Here is a 20,609-nt window from a genome sequence, read left to right as displayed (position 1 = left end):
AACATCAAAAAGGGGGCCCATCTACCAGATAAAAACGACCAATCTTAGCTTAAGTTGTTGGAGGTGAGGTCCGCCTGAAAGACTGCAGTCTCTCCTTGAAGTTAGATTCTTGTTTGGGGTGGGATGCGCGTCTCCTCCTTCGCTGGCTGCTCCTCTCCCACGTCAGCTGCTGCAATTTGTCCATCAGAGTCTCTGGAGGTTTGATGATCTCCACCGGGTATCCTCTGTTTGACATGTCAATTGCCGCTTCCTCGGCGCTCTCGTAGATCCGGGTTTCATCGTTATATTTAACTTTAAGCCGCGCTGGGTACAGGGTTTGGAAAGGGATCTGGCGATCCTTCAGGATCTTGCGTATTTCTGTATATGCCCTTCTTTTCTGAAGAATACGCGGTGCATAGTCGTTATCCAGATTTATTCGCCTCCCTTGCCAGGTAAAGCCCCTTTTCTGCCAAGCTGCGCGGAGAACATTATCCTTTGTTTTGAAGCTGAGGAATCTCACCAGGATGGATCTTGGTGCTGCGTCCTCAGGTGGCTGTGGACCGAGCGCGCGGTGCGCTCTCTCCAGCTGCAAAGGCGTCTCGTCTGGTATGTCGAGATTTTCGCGGAGTAACTTTTCCACGAACGAAGTCATGGATTGAGACTGCTTTTCGACTCCCTCGGCGACCCCATAGATCCGTATGTTTTCGCGTCTAGAACGGCTCTCCTGGTCGGTTATTTTAGCATCTAGCGAGTTGTGTAGCTTTAGCATTTCTGCTAAAATATCCTCAGTGTTTTGAACTCGTTCCTCGACTTTCATTATTCGCTCTTCTGCCTCGTCTAGTCTTACGTTAGTCTTTAAAATTTCCCCCTTAATGTCCTCCAGCTGTTGCTTGTTGTCCTGGCGAAAACCCCTCAGTTCCCGAAGGATCAAGTCCAGATCAGCCCTCTCTTCGCCTGGCATTACATTAGCATGTTTGCTAGCGGTGGTCTGCGTGTCACCTCGTGATCTTTCGTCGTCGTTTATTTCTGGCTGCTGAGTCCCCTTCTTGCCCTTCTGCCTGGTGTCCATCGTTACCCCCGTTTTAACAAAGTCTATAAAGTTGAAATTTCGCTTTCTTGGGGGTAGTTCAATGACTTTCTAGAGGGTGCAGTCGGGAGCTCCAAAACTAAGCTGCCATCTTGTCGGTGTCCAACCCGGAAGCCAAAAATATGCATTTTTGTGTGCTAATTGTGAATGCTCCATATGTGGAGTGTGTGTATTTTGAAAAATTTTGAGATACAGAAAATTAAGACGCATGGTGACTGCTGCTCGTGCCGAGGTGTTTCCCCGTCTTATCAACTTCCTTCGTCATTGCACAACCTCATATTTTTTTGTTCTCGTCTCTCCCCCTGCAGATCATAAAGATGTGTCAGTGATGATGAGTGAGATGGACGTCAACGCCATCGCTGGGACCTTGAAGCTGTACTTCAGAGAGCTGCCAGAACCACTCTTCACTGACGAGCTCTACCCCAATTTTGCAGGCGGCATCAGTAAGTCACGAGGCCATTGATGTGCTCAAATGTAATTAATTATCAGTGGATGCAACAAATGTCTACTGAGGGTTACTCAAGAAAAAGTCCTTTATTTGCAGGACATGTAAAAACTCATTTCCTTTGCTTCTGTCCAGCTCTGTCTGACAGTGTTGCCAAAGAGAGCTGTATGTTGAACTTACTGCTGTCGCTGCCAGAACCCAACCTGGTTACATTCCTTTTCCTTTTGGATCACTTGAAGAGGTAAGTCAACACACACACACACACACACACACACACACACACACACACACACACACACACACACACACACACACACACATTTTTGCATCATGTGTAGACAGGTATGTCCACAAACACAGCAAATGAAACTCCTGCACAACAACAGGCCATAAATATAAATGAGGTGCATTTCATCACATACAAGTAAAGTACACAAATTAAGATTCCAGATAGATTTCAATTTCATGTTTTTGCCCCAGTATTATCTATATATTATTTATTAACAATCCAGATAAACTTGTAATTGGGTAATGACAGCTAATCAAAATGGCTTACATTTGTGTCCAGTGTTCACCTTTGTGCCTTCTATACTTCAAGAGAATACACTGACAGTGATCACGTCAGTCCGGGTCAAATTTTTCACTATAACTGGATGATTATTATATCTTTTTTCTCTTTTTCTTGATTTATAATTCTGATTATCATCTAAATTATATTTGTATATTCATTTCATGAGTATAAAGTAATTAACTGTTTGAAATGACTTTACAGCTGTTTGATTACGTTGAGATTATGTAAGCGGGCATTAATGAGTTGACTTCAACCACGGGTGCTTTTGGTTTTTGTCTCCATCACAAGCAGCCATGAATAGTTTCTCGTTGTTTGCGTAGACTACACAAGGTTGCCTGAGGAACACAGAGTTTTGCTGCTCCATCTTGTTGTCTCAGTTTTGGCAGTATGTTGTAAGGTTTGAGGAAACGCACTACATTTTTTCTTGCATTTTTTGTTTCTCTAAGAATGCAGATATACAGTATGTTTAAAAACATTGCACAAGTGTGTAATAGATGGTGCAAGGTCACAGCTGGCCTTGATCATCAAGAAAATTATAACTTTAAATATTTAGTCAGGACATCAAGAGATTGGATGTGAAATCATAAGAGGGGAACTATTTCTTATTCACCATTATATCTGATATTTTGTTAAAGGCAAAACTATGAAAGTTCAATATTTGTTGATTGGGACAATAGCTAGCAGTATGTAGGTGAGGTGACATGAAACAAAATGCTTATCGCTGTTGATTTTTCTTTTATTAATCAATTAATAATAATGATTTAGACTGTAAGTTGTAAGAATATATTGAAATGTAGAATTTAAGTTAACTGTTGTAGGAATTAAGACTTTTAACATCTCTGATATTCACATACACACACACAGAAAACATAGATCCCTTACTGGACATTAGCATCACCTGCACGTGCTCTTGTTATCTTTTTACGCCACTAATGGACTTTGTCATCGTCTCCGTAGGGTGGCAGAGAAGGAAAGTGTCAACAAGATGTCTCTCCACAACCTGGCAACGGTGTTTGGGCCGACCTTGCTGAGGCCTTCAGAGAAGGACAGCAAGATCCCTGCTAACCCCACCCAACCCATCAGCATGGGCGACAGCTGGTCACTGGAAGTCATGGCGCAGGTGAGCCACAGAGATCTTCTTCTGGAAGCAAAAGAATGTTGTTCAGGCAATGAAAAACTTGAGAAAAATATCCAGCTATTGCAAGAAGTGGATTTAGAAAATCGTATAAAAGAAATTTGAGAAAAATGTACGGGAAAATTCATTACAATTATCATAATTATATTGAAAAATGATTTTTTTTTACTTTCTTTTTTTTCCTTCATAATTTTTAATTAAAAAAATAAATATTTAATTAAATAATTTATTTTTGCTATTTTTTCCTTTATTTATTTTTAATTCCTTTTGGCTTTTTCCTACGTATTTGTAAGGAATTAAGTCAATTTGCACAGGTTTCTAAAGGTTAATTATCTATGCCATCCTCACATGATTGCATAAACACAACAATATGCAAATTCTAGATACTTAAGTACAAATAAAGGTGGAGGCAAGGAGCCATCCCCTCGTTCAAGAGGCATCCCACCCACTACCACTTTTGTCATTTCACAAATAGTACAGGTAATGTTTGTTTGAATTCATAGAAGTTCATCTATTTATACACAATAATATGGCATATCGCAATTGTGCACAAAGTTAGAAATGTGTCCTCTCATATTCAGCCTTTTGCATATCAAAAAATGCATATATCTACAATTATATTTTACATCAGGGATGTCACCAGGACACCTTTAATGTTTCTCCTTTAGTTCTACTTACAGCTGCAAATAATAATTCAAGTGACTATTACATTATGAAAGAAAGATATCCATTGATTAATGAATACAGTATGTGAGTGTATCCATCTTATGATCCAGTCTATTTATTTTCTATCCCCCCTGCAGGTCCAGGTGTTGCTGTATTTCCTCCAGCTGGAGACGATCCCCACACCAGATAGTAAACGACAGAGCATCCTTTTCTCCACTGAAGTATAGAGCTAACACTGACTCTGTTGACCATAAAGGAGTGAAAAAGAGACGGACTGTGGCTCAAAGTGAGCCTGTAGTAGTATGTTTTTGAATTGACTGATCAGATTTTGTGTCTCTCTGCGTCCCTCAAACACAAGAGGGTGCTATTGGACCTCTGGAGTTCAGAGGATGTGCGGCCCTTGACGTTCATGTCTCTCATTAGCTGATATTTAGTATGATTCCTTGTACCTTCAGTGACAATGTGGGTACAGCCCCCATCTACATTTCTCCACTATGCTCTCTGTCGATCTTGAACCTTTACAGCTTGTTGTGGTTCATAAATCAGTCCATAAGAGAACAAAATACGCCTTTCTTGATTCTTGTATTTGTTTGCCAACAGATCAGTTTCCATGTACCTTTGAGTTTGGGCATTTTTTCCAATATGTGTTTCTTTTGGACAATCAGCGACTCACAGCAAAATATGCTCATTCATCATCATTGCTTCATGTCCTGCTGAGGAGAATTCTAACCGTGTCTTACATCATCTCTGTGCAGCTTTCCTGAAAAGACAAGAAGAGACCTTTGTGCAGTTTTGGGGAGTTAAAAATTAACATCCATCACTGCCAAGATATTTCTTTGTGTCAGGAAGCCAACACTTGTTTGTGAAGGTGTTTACGGCATAAACAAACCAGTCAGACACAAACACTACAGTTTGAAGAGAGACAGTAAGACTACAAAAAAGGACCCCTGATGATTAGTAATAACACTGCAATCTGACTGCCTGCGGTTTTTCATAGAAGCAAATTTCCTCTTTTTGTGTTGTATGGGTTTCAAGATAGTCTTCAGCTCGAATATCCGGGAAGCAATATATTTTCTAACATTGAATTGTCTGCGTTCATATCTTTGCTGATGAAATGTCCTTCTTATTGTAACATAGGACATCTTGCCAAATTAATGTTGTTTGTTTGTTTTCAGGAGAAAAGGAAGCAGTTGTATTTACAGATACAGTATGTACATAATCTTAAAGTTGTATTTTTTTTCTTTTTGTTTAACAGTATAATCATTGTTGGTATTATTGTAATTTATTTTTTGGGGGGGGGGTAAATCGGTTTGTTTTTCTATGTGAACTTTTTTTCTGTTTAAGAAAGTGGTAGGTCTTAGCCTTGACTTCAAGTCTTGCAGTAAATAAGCAGGATTTAGCCTTGTTCTTATAGAAACTACTCAGCTGTTCTGTCCAGCCTATTCATTTAGATATTATTATGAGGGGTAACACACACCTTGTAGTTACATACTGTATGCTGCTGTGGAAAAAAGGCACAAGCTCTTTAACTGCTGGGTGTTCCTCGGCAGAACGTCTCACATCCAGAGACCGTCGCCTGTCTAGTGTAGACATTATGCAATGTCATGATAGAGCACACACACTCACACACAAACACATATGACATTGTGTCTTTTTGTACCATTTAATCTTTGGCTGCAGAAGTGCACTCATGCAATGTTAGAACTACTGTATAACAATTCAAGTGACCTGAGTGCTCAGCATTTATGCCCATAAAAGAGCATATCAGTAGGTTTTAATGAGGGGATATTATTTTGTTTCAACTTCCCCTAACATCTTTTTTATTTATCTCACGAATATGGCAAAATGTCCTACTTATTCTTTGTCCCTTTAAATGTTCTTCATCCCCTTAAAGAGTATATTTGTTTGTTTTTTTTCAGCATGGACCCTGTTTTCCCATGTTCATGTTTAAATTGGTCCAGCAACATCTTAACAGACTGCAAGGGGCATGTTCGCATTGTCAATTTAAGGGGCTTGTTTTTAACACTGACAGGCTCAAATTATTATTAGAAGTGTCTGACCACATCAGAAAGGAGATAGAAAAGAGATTGAACTTTTTGTTAAAGAGTAGGATCCTTGTTGTTTAACTATTGCTGAAATTACCAGACTGTATTTAAATAAACGTGAATTTATCAATTAAAAACACACTTAATTCAAAGTCAGCAGGAATAAATTAAAATTCTCAAAAGCCATCTTGGTTCGTCTTTCCACAGTTTCAACAATCACCAATTCTGGTTTGGCTGAAATTAACCCTTACATTACCCAGTAAGATGTTAAAATATGCCTGCTCTATACATGCTAAAATGACTGTTTATTTACATGGAATCTGGTCTGTTTGACCTGTCTGTTTGGGATGTTTCTGGTTTGACAAAAAGGATCTTACTCTTTAGCAAAAAGGTTTACATCTGTAGGGATCCTTTAACGCCAACATCATTTAACGCTGCACAAATGTCCCAAGCGTTGACATTGCAGCTTGTTTCTTTGCTGTAGCCTTCTCACTCAAAACTGGACCAATTTCAAAACTTCTTTTTCCCATTAGTAGTAAAGTCACAAAACATGGGAAAATATGGTCCAGGTTGCAGAGGTTACCCTTTGAGCCTGAAGGTGTTCAACTCAATGGCCAATTTAAAGAAAATCTCTTAAGATACTTGTTTTTTTTTTATACAACAGATGCATATCTCTCATCTTAATTTCTGTCGTTGATTTAACATGCAGGCATGTTTTATTGATTTTTTTTTTTTTTGCTGTCATGTTTGCATCACTGTCTTTGGGATGTCGTTAACTGGTTTACATTATAACAGCATATCCTTTTTCTGGCCAATTTAAAAAGATTGTTGCGCAAACAATGTGAACTTATCATTTAAGGGTAAATATCATGCTTGGTTTCCCATATAAAACTATAACCCATTGACCAATTTAATGGATCTGATAAGGGCTTGTGTGTGGTTGTGTCCATGTCTAAGATAACGTAGGAGGGGCGTATATGAGTAAATATTATATATAACATGTTTTAAGTTTTTAAATGTCTTCAGACTTACAAAAGAAGGAGTTTTTCCTTTTGAATACATATCAGCTCTCAAAATCGTAAGACACTTACACTCATATGCACATAATAATACAGATTAACACACAATTTTTGTGTCATCCCCATAAAAAAAACAAGATTTTATTCTGAAAGTCTCCATGCCTTCAGTCCCAGTTTTTACTGTAGCATGCACACCTCGTTTCATCATTTTTATGTAAGGATATGAGACAAAGAATGAATGCACCATTCATTCATCCGTCACCTATATTACAAGTCCTGATTGCCTACACAACTCTACCCTATCGTGCCTCGACACTTTTTTCGTTTAGCGCCTGAAACGTTAAGTCTCCTGTTGCCTTTGCTGAGGACAGCCACACACTCTAAAGACTAAGACAGGACCTTAAGCACGGTCTTAGCTCATGTTGTACACGCCCGTTCTACTCGCCACCTTCGTCTGACTGTGATGCTGTAACTCAAGTCAGTCTTTACGGGGCAAAGGACAGAATTTCCTGCCTGTGTCCTTGTGTTTGGCTCCTTTAATGCCTTTTTATTTTTATTTATTTATTCTTTGTCCCTGCTTGGTTTAAGAAGGTCTACTGGATCTATTTATTTATGATATATCACCTAAAGCTAAATTAATGTTAAAAAAAAAAGGTCTTTGTATGGTGTGCTTTCTTTGGGAAAATGTAAGTCTTATGTTGCAGTCTGTTTAGCAAACATCCTGTTAAAAGTAAAAACTATTTGTCACTATTTTGTCCCAGAATCAGAACCACTGTGTACAACTGCAAACCCTGTATTCCTGCATCGTCGGCTCATCTCTGTAGTTGGATGTGACAGACTGGCCACTGTGATTGTTTATCTGATTTAGATAACTGAAGATGCAGGTTTCGTGAGTTTCAAAAGGCAGATTTCTGTGAGCTCAACTCACTTTTCAATGGAGTTGTATAATATGTATTATACTAGAGAGTACATTATTTGGTTTCAGTTTTATTTATTGTGGCGTCCACTGATCGTTGAAGGTTGAGCCGGTACGCCTCTAGTCTCTTTGAAAAGCCAAGCTGTCAGTATGTGGTAGAGGAGAAAATGAGTCTTATATTGCTCTAAAATCTGCATTGTTTTTGGTCTGTTGATTGTCAGTGTATTTGCATGTACCCTCCATAACCTCAGTCCCTCTGTACATGAATAAATACAACAAAAAAGGTTTAATTTTTCTGTGGAATAGCCTGAAGATATGGAACATATTGCTCTATATGAAAGTTACAGATCTCCATTTATTGTACATGACGCTGGTAATAATCACTATGTTTCCATTCTAGAGTTAAAACTTTCTAATGACCCTCTGCTGCCACTTCTACAACAAAAAACTGACTTTAAATTAGACTTCTCTGGAAATATCGTAGTTTTGTTTTATTCGAAACAAAGATGAGGATGAGACTTGCCGACCAACCACAAACACTTTCTCTTTATACCTTCCTGATTTTTTTAGACTCTTGTTCCAGTTCAATATTAAATGTTCTGCTTGTAGAACTGTAAAAAGGAAACTGTATTCTGAGGGCAAACATGTTTGGAAGGCATTTGCAGCCTATGTTTGTACACAAAAATGTTAAATAAAATCTCCTTGTATCTACATAGAATGACATGTTTAGTTGGGTTTTTTTTTCATTCAAGAGTAATCTTGCAACCGGGTAGCTTTTCAGGTGAAAATTCTTCACTCTTCACAATAAGACATGATGGACTTAAAATAAAAACAATAAATAAAATGCTGGGTTTTTACAGTCATGAAAGATCTGGAAAAGTCATGGAATTTGCAAATAGCAATATCTAGGCATAGAAAGGTTTTTGCTTTTCCAATACTACATATACCCTGAAAGTTTTGGAAAAGTCATGAAAAACTGTTTCGCAAACCTGTATAATAACACCCAATGTTTCAAAAGGACTGTCCAAAATTTGAAAATCTAACAATTATGTTGTTTTTACAGTTTCTGGCCATAGTAAATGGTGTCATTTTGGTGATTTTAGAGGAAAACATGCCTTCCAATTATGTTTTCTTCAGAAATTGCAAATTTCTTTAAATAGCAAAAATGTTTTCATTAAAATTCACCAAAAATGTTCAAAGAAAAAAAAGGTTAAATGTTCTTAGGAAAAAAAGTAGAATCTGAACCAACAGGAAACCTATTCTGGGGTTTGAAACCTGTCTCGAAACCACCCACAATATCTTTGTGTATCATTAGAAAATTTTATTTGGAAGTTGTGAATCACTGATCTGACTGATATGTGGTTAGACTCATGCTGACATGCACTGCAGCTCCATGTGTGTCATTGTGTAAAACTGACAGACAAATTTAAAGAAACTGAAGCAGCGAGGGCACAAATTGGTACATAATATTTCATCAGAATGCAGGAAATGAAGTGTGTGATGCTCAAAACTTGCAAACTCACCATTTCAAATGTGTCCCTCCCAATGTTACAATTAAACCTATGCCCTTGTCATTTTCTGAAAGCAAGAGACAAAGACAAAGAAAGACAGCAGTAGCAAAAACAACAAAACAAAATGTATGTGAGCTTAACTTTTAAATATTTAAATGCATTTTTATCAGAGAGGGGATCTGAAGCTTTAATAGATGTGCATGTGTCTTAAATGTTAGTACAAAAGATGACACCGCTGTTTATTTTATATTACACACCAAATGAACATATACTATGGTGCAGCTCCGTGGATAGGCCTACACAATATAAACATGCAACCAAAACCAACTAGTGTAATCAGTGCATTTCGGTGTTTCACCTTGATGTGCACGTGGACTCAGAGGGTGTCTTTTCACGATCTTGCCTTTCACTTATTTATTTTTTTACCTCAGTATTGTCATCGGTTATTTCTAGTTTTCCATAGCCTACGTCACCGTCTACTAAAACACCCCCTTACCTCCACACAGTCTCAACCACACTTACAGACACACGCACACACAGACAGAGAGGCGGTGCGCCTGCAGCCACGCTTTTCCCTGTTGCAGCGCGACAACAGTGCACGCCTTCAAACTTCTCCTGACAAGCCGAACGTGAGCAGCGATGTCACATGAGAGCATTTGTTTGTTTTCTGTGTTTTTTGTTTTTAATTCAGCGTGTTTATCGACTACATTTACGCAAGTTTCCGGCGTAAACGCTTTCAGCCATCATCTATCCACGTTGATTGAGTGGAAGGACTTCTGACTTTCACCCTCAAAACAAGGTAAGAAATGTTGTTTTCTGCTTGTTTAGACTGTGTTAGAAATGTGTTTTTCAGTTGATGTTTGGACCATTTAACAGTGTAACTTTTTTTTTCTCAGTAATCTGTGGACTATGTTTTATAAATTGAACAAATAAACAATTACACTGTCAAATCTGACAAGTTAATCATACTTAAAATAATCTTCGGAAGCGATTGCTAAAAAAAGATGACTGTTAATCTTGATTTATGTTTACTTACAAACAAATCCCAGTTAGGAAATTGGCAAAACACCAAAGCCAGACAAAGCTGTAACAAGGGACCTGGGTGGGCAACTAGTTATGGTTGCTTGAGGGTAGCTAAAGAAGCCCATCATAAGCGTGATGGGCTTCTGTAGCTTAATTTTGTGAAGTTGTTGCAATTTAAAGATGACAGGTGAAATTACCTTGTTCTTTCTAAGTGTAAGCAACTTCAGCAAACCAAGTAAGTCCAACTTAACTTGACCATGACAAAGAGGGTATTGCTAGTGATGAAGTTAGGAGATCTGCAGGTACTGTTTTCTTAACATGTTAAAGAAAATACAAATATGATTGGCTAGTTTGCAACCAGCAGAACACAGATACATATCACAGTAAACCTGATTTACTGAAATGTCTAAAACTTAGAACTATTGATTTAGAAAAATAGTCATTTTTAAGTTGCAACAACTTCACAAAATTAAGTAAATACAACAAAATTTTGTGTAAACTTAACAATTACATATAAAATAAACACAAATTAAGATCTTTAGTTATATTTACTTACACTTTTCAAGGCAATTGTAAGATTTTTAAAGTAAAATCAACTTTTCAGATATCAGTGTATCATGTCGTATTTATTCTTAAACTATGGAAACTTTTAGATGTGTCAGGGCTGCTGAGTTTTTCTGGCAGTGAATTGATGAATCAGATTATTAAAGTTTAAAAAATGTACATGTGATCTATTAAGTCACTATAAGTAGCTATAATTATGGAAGTGTGTGTATTTGTCTCAGTTTATAAGTCTACTAAATAGAAATGAGCAGTAGCATGTTTTCAGTGCTGAAGCCTTTTCACCATCACTGTATCTGTCACATCAAATACCTAACTGGCCCTGCAGTGGTTATTCAGTATCAGTATTGTTTATGCCCCTGTTGTCCTATCTGTCCCTGCCATCAGGTTCACACTGTGATATCAGTGTCTCCCTTATTAGTAACACACAGTGCTTTTGCCAGTAGTAATACAGCAGCTTTTCTATTAGTTTTCCTTCAACTTTGGTGGAGCTGTGCTAATACATTGATTGACAGGGCACAGACATATCCCCCTCCAGCAGGATGTGCATTTTCTTATCACTTCCTCCATGGCCTGTAGGCACATATATCTACAATCATAATAAAGGCGAGTAGTTTTTCCTGAAGCAGCCAACTGGAAGAAGGTTAAGCAAGAGGGCTCACTATGTGATGGTTTATATGAACTTCAGCATTGAGGAAAAGTAAGTTGTTTCTTCTTTCACTTTAGCTTTGAAGAATCTTTTTTTGTGCAGGTTCAGAAACGTTTGCAGCCACTTGAGATCTTAAAAAACTTAAGGGCTTTCCAAACATGCTGGATCAAGCCTGGTTTTTAAAATCCTTTGGCGTGTGAGAAGGTTTCAGCAACAGAACAATGGAGAAAAGTAGAACTTTGGTGTGATATACTGACGGTCAGCATCACAGGGTTATACGTGGCCAACAGAGAGACATTTATAAAAGAACAATGTAAGGAAGGGAAGCAGATGGATATTTTCTCAGTTGTTTTTGTATTTTTAATGCTGGCATCAGTTTGTCTTTACATTCCAATGTAAGCACATTAAAGCACAGTTAGGGCCTTATACCAGTCTTGGACCAGTTTAACCCAGTGAAACCCGAATAAATTGGCTTGATTTTTGTCAAAAACATGGGAAGAAGGCAATGAGCAACAAAAAAGAGAAATCACCCCAAAATTAAAAATACGTGTCAGAAAATGAGTGTAAAAAAACAAGGAAATGACCTGGGAAAAGTACTTAAAATCTAATAATTTTGTAACATAATTTTAAATATGAAAATTTGATCATTCTAAATACAGATTTCCCTAGCTTTTTCCCTTTTCCCTAGACATTTTCCCTTGCTTTTTAAACATATATTTCTAAATTTACTACTGTCCACATTTTTTTAAAGAAATCACCTGGCATCTGAAAGCAGCACCAGAAAAATTATGTTTCAAAGGGTTAACTCTGAAGTAAATACCTTTGACATATCAGTTTTTATCCACGTGCAAGCCTGAACCACCACAGAGGGGAAGGTGCTACTTAAGTAGAAATCAAAAACTATAACTCTTCTGTATTTAGATGAAATTACAATCATTTTTAGAAAATTTTTATGTGTTCATATTACTCAGTTGGAAGTCCCCCCTATAGCTGAATTTAACAAAATTGAAACTTAACTTTGCTAATTTAAATAATATTATTAGCACAGCTTGAACTGTACTTAAGAGCTGACTGGAGGCTGAGAATAAAAAAGGTGTTAAAATTTGAGTAGTACAGAGAAGTTTAGGGAGTGTCCCCATGGTCTCTGAAGATAACTCATTAGGTATATGGACCCATGAAGACTGAAATGGGCCAATTTACCCAGCCTCGTTGGTGTGACCTCTGACTCAGTGGGAGAAAAGACCTGTGACTGAATGAAGATGGGTGTGGGAATTCCACTTCTCTGACACAAGCTGACATTAGGCACCCAAAATAGGTCAGACTGGTCCCAGCATCACTTCTGTTGTCACAGAATCATTAGTTTGCCATATATTCAATCTTTTTGAATCTTATCTTGCCCAGTGTTACTCACTGTATTGACCTTGGCAGGATCTAGGTCATATTTACTAATTGTTCTCTTCACTGCAGTCGATAACTTTCACCTTCAACATATGTCTGCTATGTGCTCTGTTGCTCAATTTAGAGAAGATAGAAGCAGGTTTTGTATGTTTGTTCTTATGTTTTAACCAGCCGGATGAAATGTGTGCCAGAATCTGACACAATCTAGAAACCAACTCTTACCCCGCGCAGTGTCTTTTTTCTCACTCCACTGAGCTGTTGTACTCAGTAAACTGAATCTCTTATCCTACATTTCACTCAGACTCCTTCTTTGTGGAGGTTATTTGAGGTTGTCACAATATGTCCTTATCTGCTTATGATATAGTGGAATTTAACAAAATACCCTGGAAAAAAGGAAGAAAAAAGAACAGGCAAAGATAGCTTAACAAAGTGTTTCAGTGTCAGTACAATGGCTTTGAAATTTATACGTGGTTTAATTGCGTAATTACCCTATCAGTGATGTTGGAAGAAAGGGTGTCAGTGAGGGGAATGATTAGTGTGTCGAAGGGTTTCGGGAAACTTTTCCCGAAATAAAAGGTGCATTGTTGGACTGTCTGCTTTGGCCCTGTATGGAAAACAAGCTGTCCCCCTGTCTTCCGGAGATAGATGGCTTTTCTGACCTGTGCGGTAACCTGCAATCTGTTTGTACAGGCCAGACTACTCAGATTGTGTCCTCTCTCTTTCTCTCCCCAGACCACTGCTCTTAATTTGGCAGCCATCGGGCAAAACTCCTAGATGCTTCCTCCTCAGTATTCTGCCGCCGTCTGTAGCAAAGTTTACTGAGCTGAAGAGGCGGCAACAGTTGTAGAGACAAAGTGGAAGACTCACAGACTGATGCAGTGCGAGTTACAGTGAAGAGTATGACTTAAGTCAGGTGCTACAGGTGTTGTTATTGTGGTGGGAACTTCCTGCCAATATCCTTAAATGACACTTTGCTGACATTGTACCATATGGTTTGGCAAGCTTTTATTTTGTCTAAAAACAAGCAGTTGAGACTGTGGGATGAAAGTGCAAAGAAAGCAAAAAAATAACCATGCTGAAGAATGAACACCTGGTCTATATTGGCCTGGAGCTGGTGATCGCCTGCCTGTCTGTGGCTGGGAACGTCCTGGTCTGCTGGGCCGTCTGCCTCAACTCCAACCTGCAGAGCATCACCAACTTCTTTGTGATGTCACTGGCAGTGGCTGATATCGCTGTGGGGCTGCTGGCAATTCCCTTCGCTATCACTATCAGGTATCTTCGCCTTTTTAAAACATTTTGTCTTTTTTTTATATGACGTAGAGTTCCAGTGTGTAAGATTTTGGGGGACTTGGCAGCATCTAGTGGTGAGGACTGTAGATCGCAACTTAGCTGAAACTTACCCCAGTAAGAATTCCTTCAGTGTACATTGTTCAGGAGGTTTTTACCAGGAGCCGAAATATCCACAGAGGTCTTTCCCCTCCAAAACAAACAGACCAGGTGATTTAAAGTGGTAAAATCTGCTTTTTGACTCAGTGCTACAGGCTATGCCAGCACCTACTAATTTTTGCTCATCTTCTTTCTTAGATAATTAAGGAGCAAGAAATGCAGGAGGTTTTTTGCTGGGAGCTATATTATCCATAGAGGTCTCCTCCTTTCCAAAACAAATGTACCTGTTAATTAAAACCAGCAAAAACACTGAATAAACAAATAAGTGTTTTTCTAATGCAGTTTGGCTCGTCGCAAACAGGCCCCTAGCTCAGCATCTGCTAATGTGTGCTCACCCTTTTTCTGATCAGAAGCGTTTTAACCAGGAGCCAAATTATCCGCAGGGTAAAAACACTGAATAAAGCAGTTACACTTTAAATAATAACTAGTGTTTCTCCAACACTGTTTGGCTCATCGCGGAAGGCCTGCTAATGGTGGCCAACGCAAAAATGTGAATTGCTCTATCCAGAATCACTGCTTGTTTGTCCATTTTGAGCTGCTGTAAAACTATGGCAGTGCAACATGGTGGACTTCATGGGCGAGGACCCTTCTTATGTAGATATAAATGGATCATTTTAAGGCAGCAAAAACATGATGATTCCTACTTTCAGGTGATTACATATTAATGTCATTAATTTGTCTTTATATACCCCTAAATCGTACACTTGACCTTTAAATTCAGTGTAATGCAGAGTGAAAGTGTAATAAGTCACATTAAATGCTGGGACTGGGGCTGACTTGTGGCAATAACTTAAAGAAAATTGCTTTGTAGGATTTGTAAGAATGTAAAATTTAGGTTTTTTTATCCATCATTTTTATCACCTGTGATGTTTTCTTGTAATCCATCACCAGTACTGGCTTCTGTGCCAACTTTTTTGGCTGCCTCTTCATCGCCTGCTTCGTCCTCATCCTCACTCAGAGCTCCATCTTCAGCCTTCTGGCCATTGCTGTAGACCGCTACATCGCTATCAAGAACCCACTCAGGTGAAACAAAACAAACGGTCACATGCTGAAAACTAAAACAGAGACAGTTTCACACGCTGTCACTTTAACCAGGTTCACTAAGCAGAACTGGATGGAAACATTTTGAGCTTGATGCTCTTTTCACACACAACAAACCAGAGGAGTGTGGGTTAACAAATCACATGTGAGAGGTGTCCAAAGCACATATGCAGTGTAGCAAAACACATTGAATTATAGCGAGATGTTATTCAATTAAGGCTAATCTGGCCCGCTGTGGGCAGACATGGATATATGTCTCGGCAGGCTTTATTAGGTTACTGCGTGTGTGCTGTTGGAGGGGATTAAATCTGCTGAAGGCTTTGATCATTTTCACCCATGTAAATCAACACCATTCAAAATCTACTTCTTTAAAATGTCTTGCTTATTTTGCAGCTTACAACAAAGCGCCTCGTCCATTCTTTCTGCAGCAGGCATTTGACACACGGTTGACTCATATTGTGTAACCAAAGCCACCGTTGTTTAGTCACAGCTGCATTCTTCACTATTGCCATGAGAGGATATTTCATCGAGTAAGCCACAGCAGGTGACGCATTAGCATAAGCAGTTGCATAACGGCTTCTGCGTGTGTTTGTGTGCTCACCCTGGTGCCACAACCCCTGGCACCAAAGACGGGAGAGCTAATAATTCATCAGAGTTTTTTAGGAGGCTTAATATAGCCTACTGGCTGCCACCCGGGCCATGAAACATTTCAGTCACATGGGACAATGGCTGTAGGTGAGGCGATGTTACCAAGAATACTGTCATGCTGATTTTCTATTTGTAATCCTCAAACAAAATGTGTGCAGGCTCATGTGTGCATGATGCAATGGGCATGTTGCCAGTGCGGTCCACAGAAATCCCCATTAACTTGAAGATGTGGTGAAAAGCTGTAGCAGTTAGTTAGTTAGTTTACTCACACTACCAAATCAAATATGTCAGTCCAAACAATAGGCTGTAGAAAAAATGCTTATATATGATTAACCCATTAGCAAAAACATTATAAGGTAATGCAACTGACACAGAGTCCTAACATTCAGTAGAGGCTTGCTGGTGCGCCAGTAGTGCAAAACATGTGTGTAACATGTAAAAAAATGTATCAGTGTCCACAAAGACCCAGCTCAGTTCAGCAAATGAAAGGGATACTCCAGATCATGTGGTTGAATGATGTACTTATCCATGGTTAGTGTGTTACATACATTAGATGCTGGTCACAGTTTAGAGACGCAGATGCTAAGCTTTGACAAGCTTGACAGCAGCAAAACGTTATTCCTGTCTGCTTCTCCAAACTGGGAGTGTGCAGACTTCTATTTATTGTTGTAAATACACTGACTATGAATAATTACGTCATACAAACCCACTTCAAAATGTCAGAGCTATCCCTTTAAGTTAACAAATGACCAGAGATTGGATTGTAAAATACGTGTCCGTATCATTTCCCTCATGTTAGGTCATTAACCCACCTGAAATGATTTATATCATTCTGTATTTCATTGCATTTTCCCAGAAGCTCTTACATGAAACAAGTATGCTAGTAAATTAGAATATAGGAAGGAAATGCACCTTATTGCAAAGGAATGCACACTCACTCAGCTGTTTGCAAAGTCATGCATTAACACACAGTAACATTTCACAAAATTTCCACTTTACCCTCTTCTCTTGTAGCCAAAATGAAAGCATATTAGTGTAGATATAAACTGACATTGAAGGAGGGAAAAACATACAAAGCAATATTGGCATCAAAGCCCAACAGACATTTGCAAAGTCATAATGGATTTAGATATTTAAAAGACTTGTGTGACTTGAATGTGTCTTTAATTAGCAGACAAAAGAACTGGAGAGGTACTGGTCAGATTACCAGAAGTGATTACAGTGTATTCAAGAGCCAGTAATGCAACAATAAAATAATTTCCATCTCTTGCTTTGCTTATTAAATAAATATTGCATTTAGGTTTGAATGCACAATCATTTTCTGCTCATTTAAATCATCAAATATTGACTTTGCTCCACAGGGATACTACCACACTGAGATTAGATACAACAGAACAACCAGCCCTAACATGTCACTGTACTCTGCTCAACCTTTCAGGTATAACAGCCTGGTCACGGGAAAAAGAGCAAAAGGCATCATCGCATTGTGTTGGGTTCTCTCGGTGGGAATCGGCCTGACACCAATGCTGGGCTGGAACCAAGGTGGGAGATTCATTTTGGCAAAGGAGATATCTGTTTCTGTCTGTAGGTTTCTGAGATGACTTGTTACCTGAGTTTTGGTTGACATTTCTTTTATTGTCAGTGCCAAAAAAAAGAATTGTAAATGATAGTTCATCAGTAAACACATTTCCAAACATACCCTGCCTCAAGCCTCAACATCCTCTTATTGGAACAACCATTTTCAAAATCGTCTGACATATGAGAGGAGGAATGAAAAGACACTTGGGAAAAAATGTAGAAATGCATTTTTATATAACAGTATTTCTGAAGAAAAGTGCTCATATTCCCCTCAGTGCTAACAATTATAGGAAGTGCATCTGGCATTTTCATGATTGCTTCAATCTAGCAAACAAAGTGCTTCTTACTGCTGCAATGAGTTTTAAGAGGTCTGAAACCTGAACCATGCACATCAACTTCCAATGAATTTATGAAAAATGTTTTACAAATGTAAAGAGTTATCTCTGCTATAGAAGGAAAACTATTTGGTTGACAATTTAGAGGTCCAATGTCTAAGATGTAGGGAGATTTAGTGGTATGTAGTGGTGAGGTTTTCAGATTGCAACCAGCTGAAACTCCCTCTGGTTGTGTGCTATTTGCTTAACATATTTCTAACCGATTCTGATTTTTAGAGGTTTTTACTGTGAGCAGAATCATCCGCAGAGGTCTCTTCCTCCCCAAAACCAACAGTCCCAATTATTTAAACCATTGAAAAAGGCATTTTGACTTAAAAAATAAATATTCTCCAGCGTTGTTGGCATGTTGAAGAGAGGCTGCTAGTCCTGCAGCTGCTGATGTGCTCTTGAAGTGTTTTGTTTGTCCGTTCAAGACTACAATGAAAACATGGTATTGCAACATGGTGATCTCCATATACAGAGACCTGCTTCCGATGTAGATATATATGCCTCATTCCAAGGTAATGAAAATACAGCTCTTATTTTCAGGTGATTATACGCTAAAGACAACATACTTATTACATTATATTCCATTCCTGCCAACATATCCCCCTAAATCCAACACACCAAAGCTTAGAAAGATAAAATTTTCAATAAATACTCGTGACTCTATTATTCAGGTTGGAACGCCACCGCCACAGCCAGCAGCAGCTGCCCTGAAGGCTTGACTGAGTGCCTGTTTGAAGAAGTGGTAACCCTGGACTACATGGTCTATTTCAATTTCTTTGGCTGTGTGCTACTGCCCCTGGTGGTCATGCTGGTCATCTATGTCAATATTTTCATGGCTGCTCGGCGCCAGCTTCGCCTGATTGGGCTCAAAGTTGCACAAGCACCTGCTCCTGGAGGAATAACCACATCGTCCAACTCATCTCGTTCAACCTTGCAGAAGGAAGTGCATGCAGCCAAATCGCTGGCCATCATTGTAGGTTTGTTTGCTCTGTGCTGGCTTCCGTTGCACATCATCAACTGTTTTAACCACCTGTGTCCGGACTGTGGGCGCGCAGATATCTGGGTGATGAACATCGCCATCATCCTCTCCCATGCTAACTCTGTTGTGAATCCTTTCATCTACGCTTATCGTATTCGGGAGTTCAGGCGGACCTTTCGGAGGATCCTGTACCAGCACATCCTTGGGCAGAGGGATGGACGTGGGTTTGGGGGTAGGGACGGCAGAGGTGTTGGGAGCAGCAGCATCAGGCAGACTTCCCTCTGTGCCAGTAAAGAGGGTTTGTCATGTGGCACAGTAGTGAATAGCTACGTTCTGGACCCCAGTCCTGACCGAACTCCACCAAAAGCTGCTCATGAAGCCTCTCGCATTTGGACATCAAAGTTAGACACCGCACCAAGCAGCTACATACCCAATGGACACCAAATAAAAGGTAGCGCTCTTTCTGCAACGCAGCAGCAGCAGCAGCCATGCATCATGGGATTTGCTGCTCAAGATGGAGCCGAGTCGGTTACATATCTGAGGGGAGCAACAGATGTTTTGGAGGCAAAGGACAGTGGAAGCTGCATTGCTTTTGTTAATGTTCAGGCTTTCTCCCTAAACCAGACTGACTGTGTCCACTCAACAGAGCTTACAGAGGTCTCATGACAAAGATATTTAGCTATTTAAATATATTTCTATAAAACAAATAACAGTGTGCCAACATGAAAATGGATTAACAAAGCCTCTGCAAATCAACAGAAAGTCTGTTTTTGTTTTTGTTTTTGTTTTTTTATGTCAAATTAATTGTCAAGGGAAATCTTGGTGTGCTTTACTACTGGTTCTTTAAACTATCTCTGGGTTGGATCACATTTACTAGCATGCAAACCATACCACAGGATAAGACATGACACAACTTTGTCAGTTCATACCGAAATTAATTTTGTGTCCTCAGACAGCTCTGCTCAAGAAGTTCACACACAAATAAGACAAGCAGTTACACAAACAGTACATACCCATAAAAGCACACCAAACAGTCACGGCCATGGAACACATCACATAATATCCTCAAAAGCAGATTTTGATCAGCAGCACACTGGTTTGGTTTTGCAACAGAATCGACTGATTAAAAACCAGATTTTCAGCCTGTTGTGTTTGAATGTAGGGACTCTGAATTGCCTGGGGGGCAGAAGTTTGTATCCTCTGTTTAGAACATGCGAGAGTCTGAGCATGTGAATGTTAAAACTGGCTTACATTTTCTTGACATACAGTACAATAACATCTATGACAGGGTTTTTTTTTATATATACAAATGTCCCTTTATGTCAGGTTCTATGCCTTTTAAACAATGTGCATTTTTATGTGCAGAAAACAATGCTTTATCAAGTGTATTGTATCTTGCAATGCGTTTTAAGACACTTTAAACTCTTACATTTTTAACAGCTTTTTTGATAATGTTGCACCAGGTCACCTTTTGTAATGGTCATCTGTATTGTTTTTCTTACTGGAGAATTAAAAGTCTTAAATACTTA

The 20,609-nt window shown here is 39.0% G+C and overlaps 2 protein-coding genes across 3 annotated transcripts in view; both read left to right on the top strand.

Moving 5' to 3' along the window:
* Positions 1-8,581, top strand: part of bcr (BCR activator of RhoGEF and GTPase) — a 107,877-nt gene extending 99,296 nt beyond the window's left edge. For both annotated transcript variants that reach the window (XM_088070955.1, XM_042509140.2), the window contains exons 20-23: positions 1,375-1,509; positions 1,647-1,752; positions 3,040-3,202; positions 4,021-8,581. In XM_088070955.1, the coding sequence (XP_087927081.1) occupies positions 1,375-1,509; positions 1,647-1,752; positions 3,040-3,202; positions 4,021-4,110 (494 nt within the window). In that variant the 3' untranslated portion in view covers positions 4,111-8,581. The remainder of the gene's footprint in view (positions 1-1,374; positions 1,510-1,646; positions 1,753-3,039; positions 3,203-4,020) is intronic.
* A 1,278-nt stretch (positions 8,582-9,859) lies between these two features.
* Positions 9,860-20,609, top strand: LOC121960220 (adenosine receptor A2b-like). Its single transcript, XM_042509845.2, has 5 exons — positions 9,860-10,173; positions 13,738-14,277; positions 15,343-15,474; positions 17,579-17,682; positions 18,773-20,609. The coding sequence occupies exons 2-5, from the start codon at positions 14,078-14,080 to the stop codon at positions 19,744-19,746; spliced, it is 1,410 nt and encodes a 469-aa protein (XP_042365779.2). The 5' UTR covers positions 9,860-10,173; positions 13,738-14,077; the 3' UTR covers positions 19,747-20,609.

Source organism: Plectropomus leopardus, chromosome 20 (genome assembly GCF_026936395.1).
Source record: "Plectropomus leopardus strain MGB_pleo_1.0 chromosome 20, ASM2693639v1, whole genome shotgun sequence".
In the NCBI taxonomy this organism is placed as follows: Eukaryota; Metazoa; Chordata; class Actinopteri; order Perciformes; family Serranidae; genus Plectropomus; species Plectropomus leopardus.
This window is presented reverse-complemented; position numbering and strand designations above follow the sequence as displayed.

What these genes read in the sequence shown, in the direction of transcription:
- LOC121960220 (XM_042509845.2), top strand. Translation starts at nt 14,078, where the DNA reads ATGCTGAAGAATGAACACCTGGTCTATATTGGCCTGGAGCTGGTGATC. An exon ending in CCCTTCGCTATCACTATCAG is followed by an intron (nt 14,278 to 15,342) that starts GTATCTTCGCCT and finishes ATCCATCACCAG; the next exon opens with TACTGGCTTCTGTGCCAACT. An exon ending in GCTATCAAGAACCCACTCAG is followed by an intron (nt 15,475 to 17,578) that starts GTGAAACAAAAC and finishes TCAACCTTTCAG; the next exon opens with GTATAACAGCCTGGTCACGG.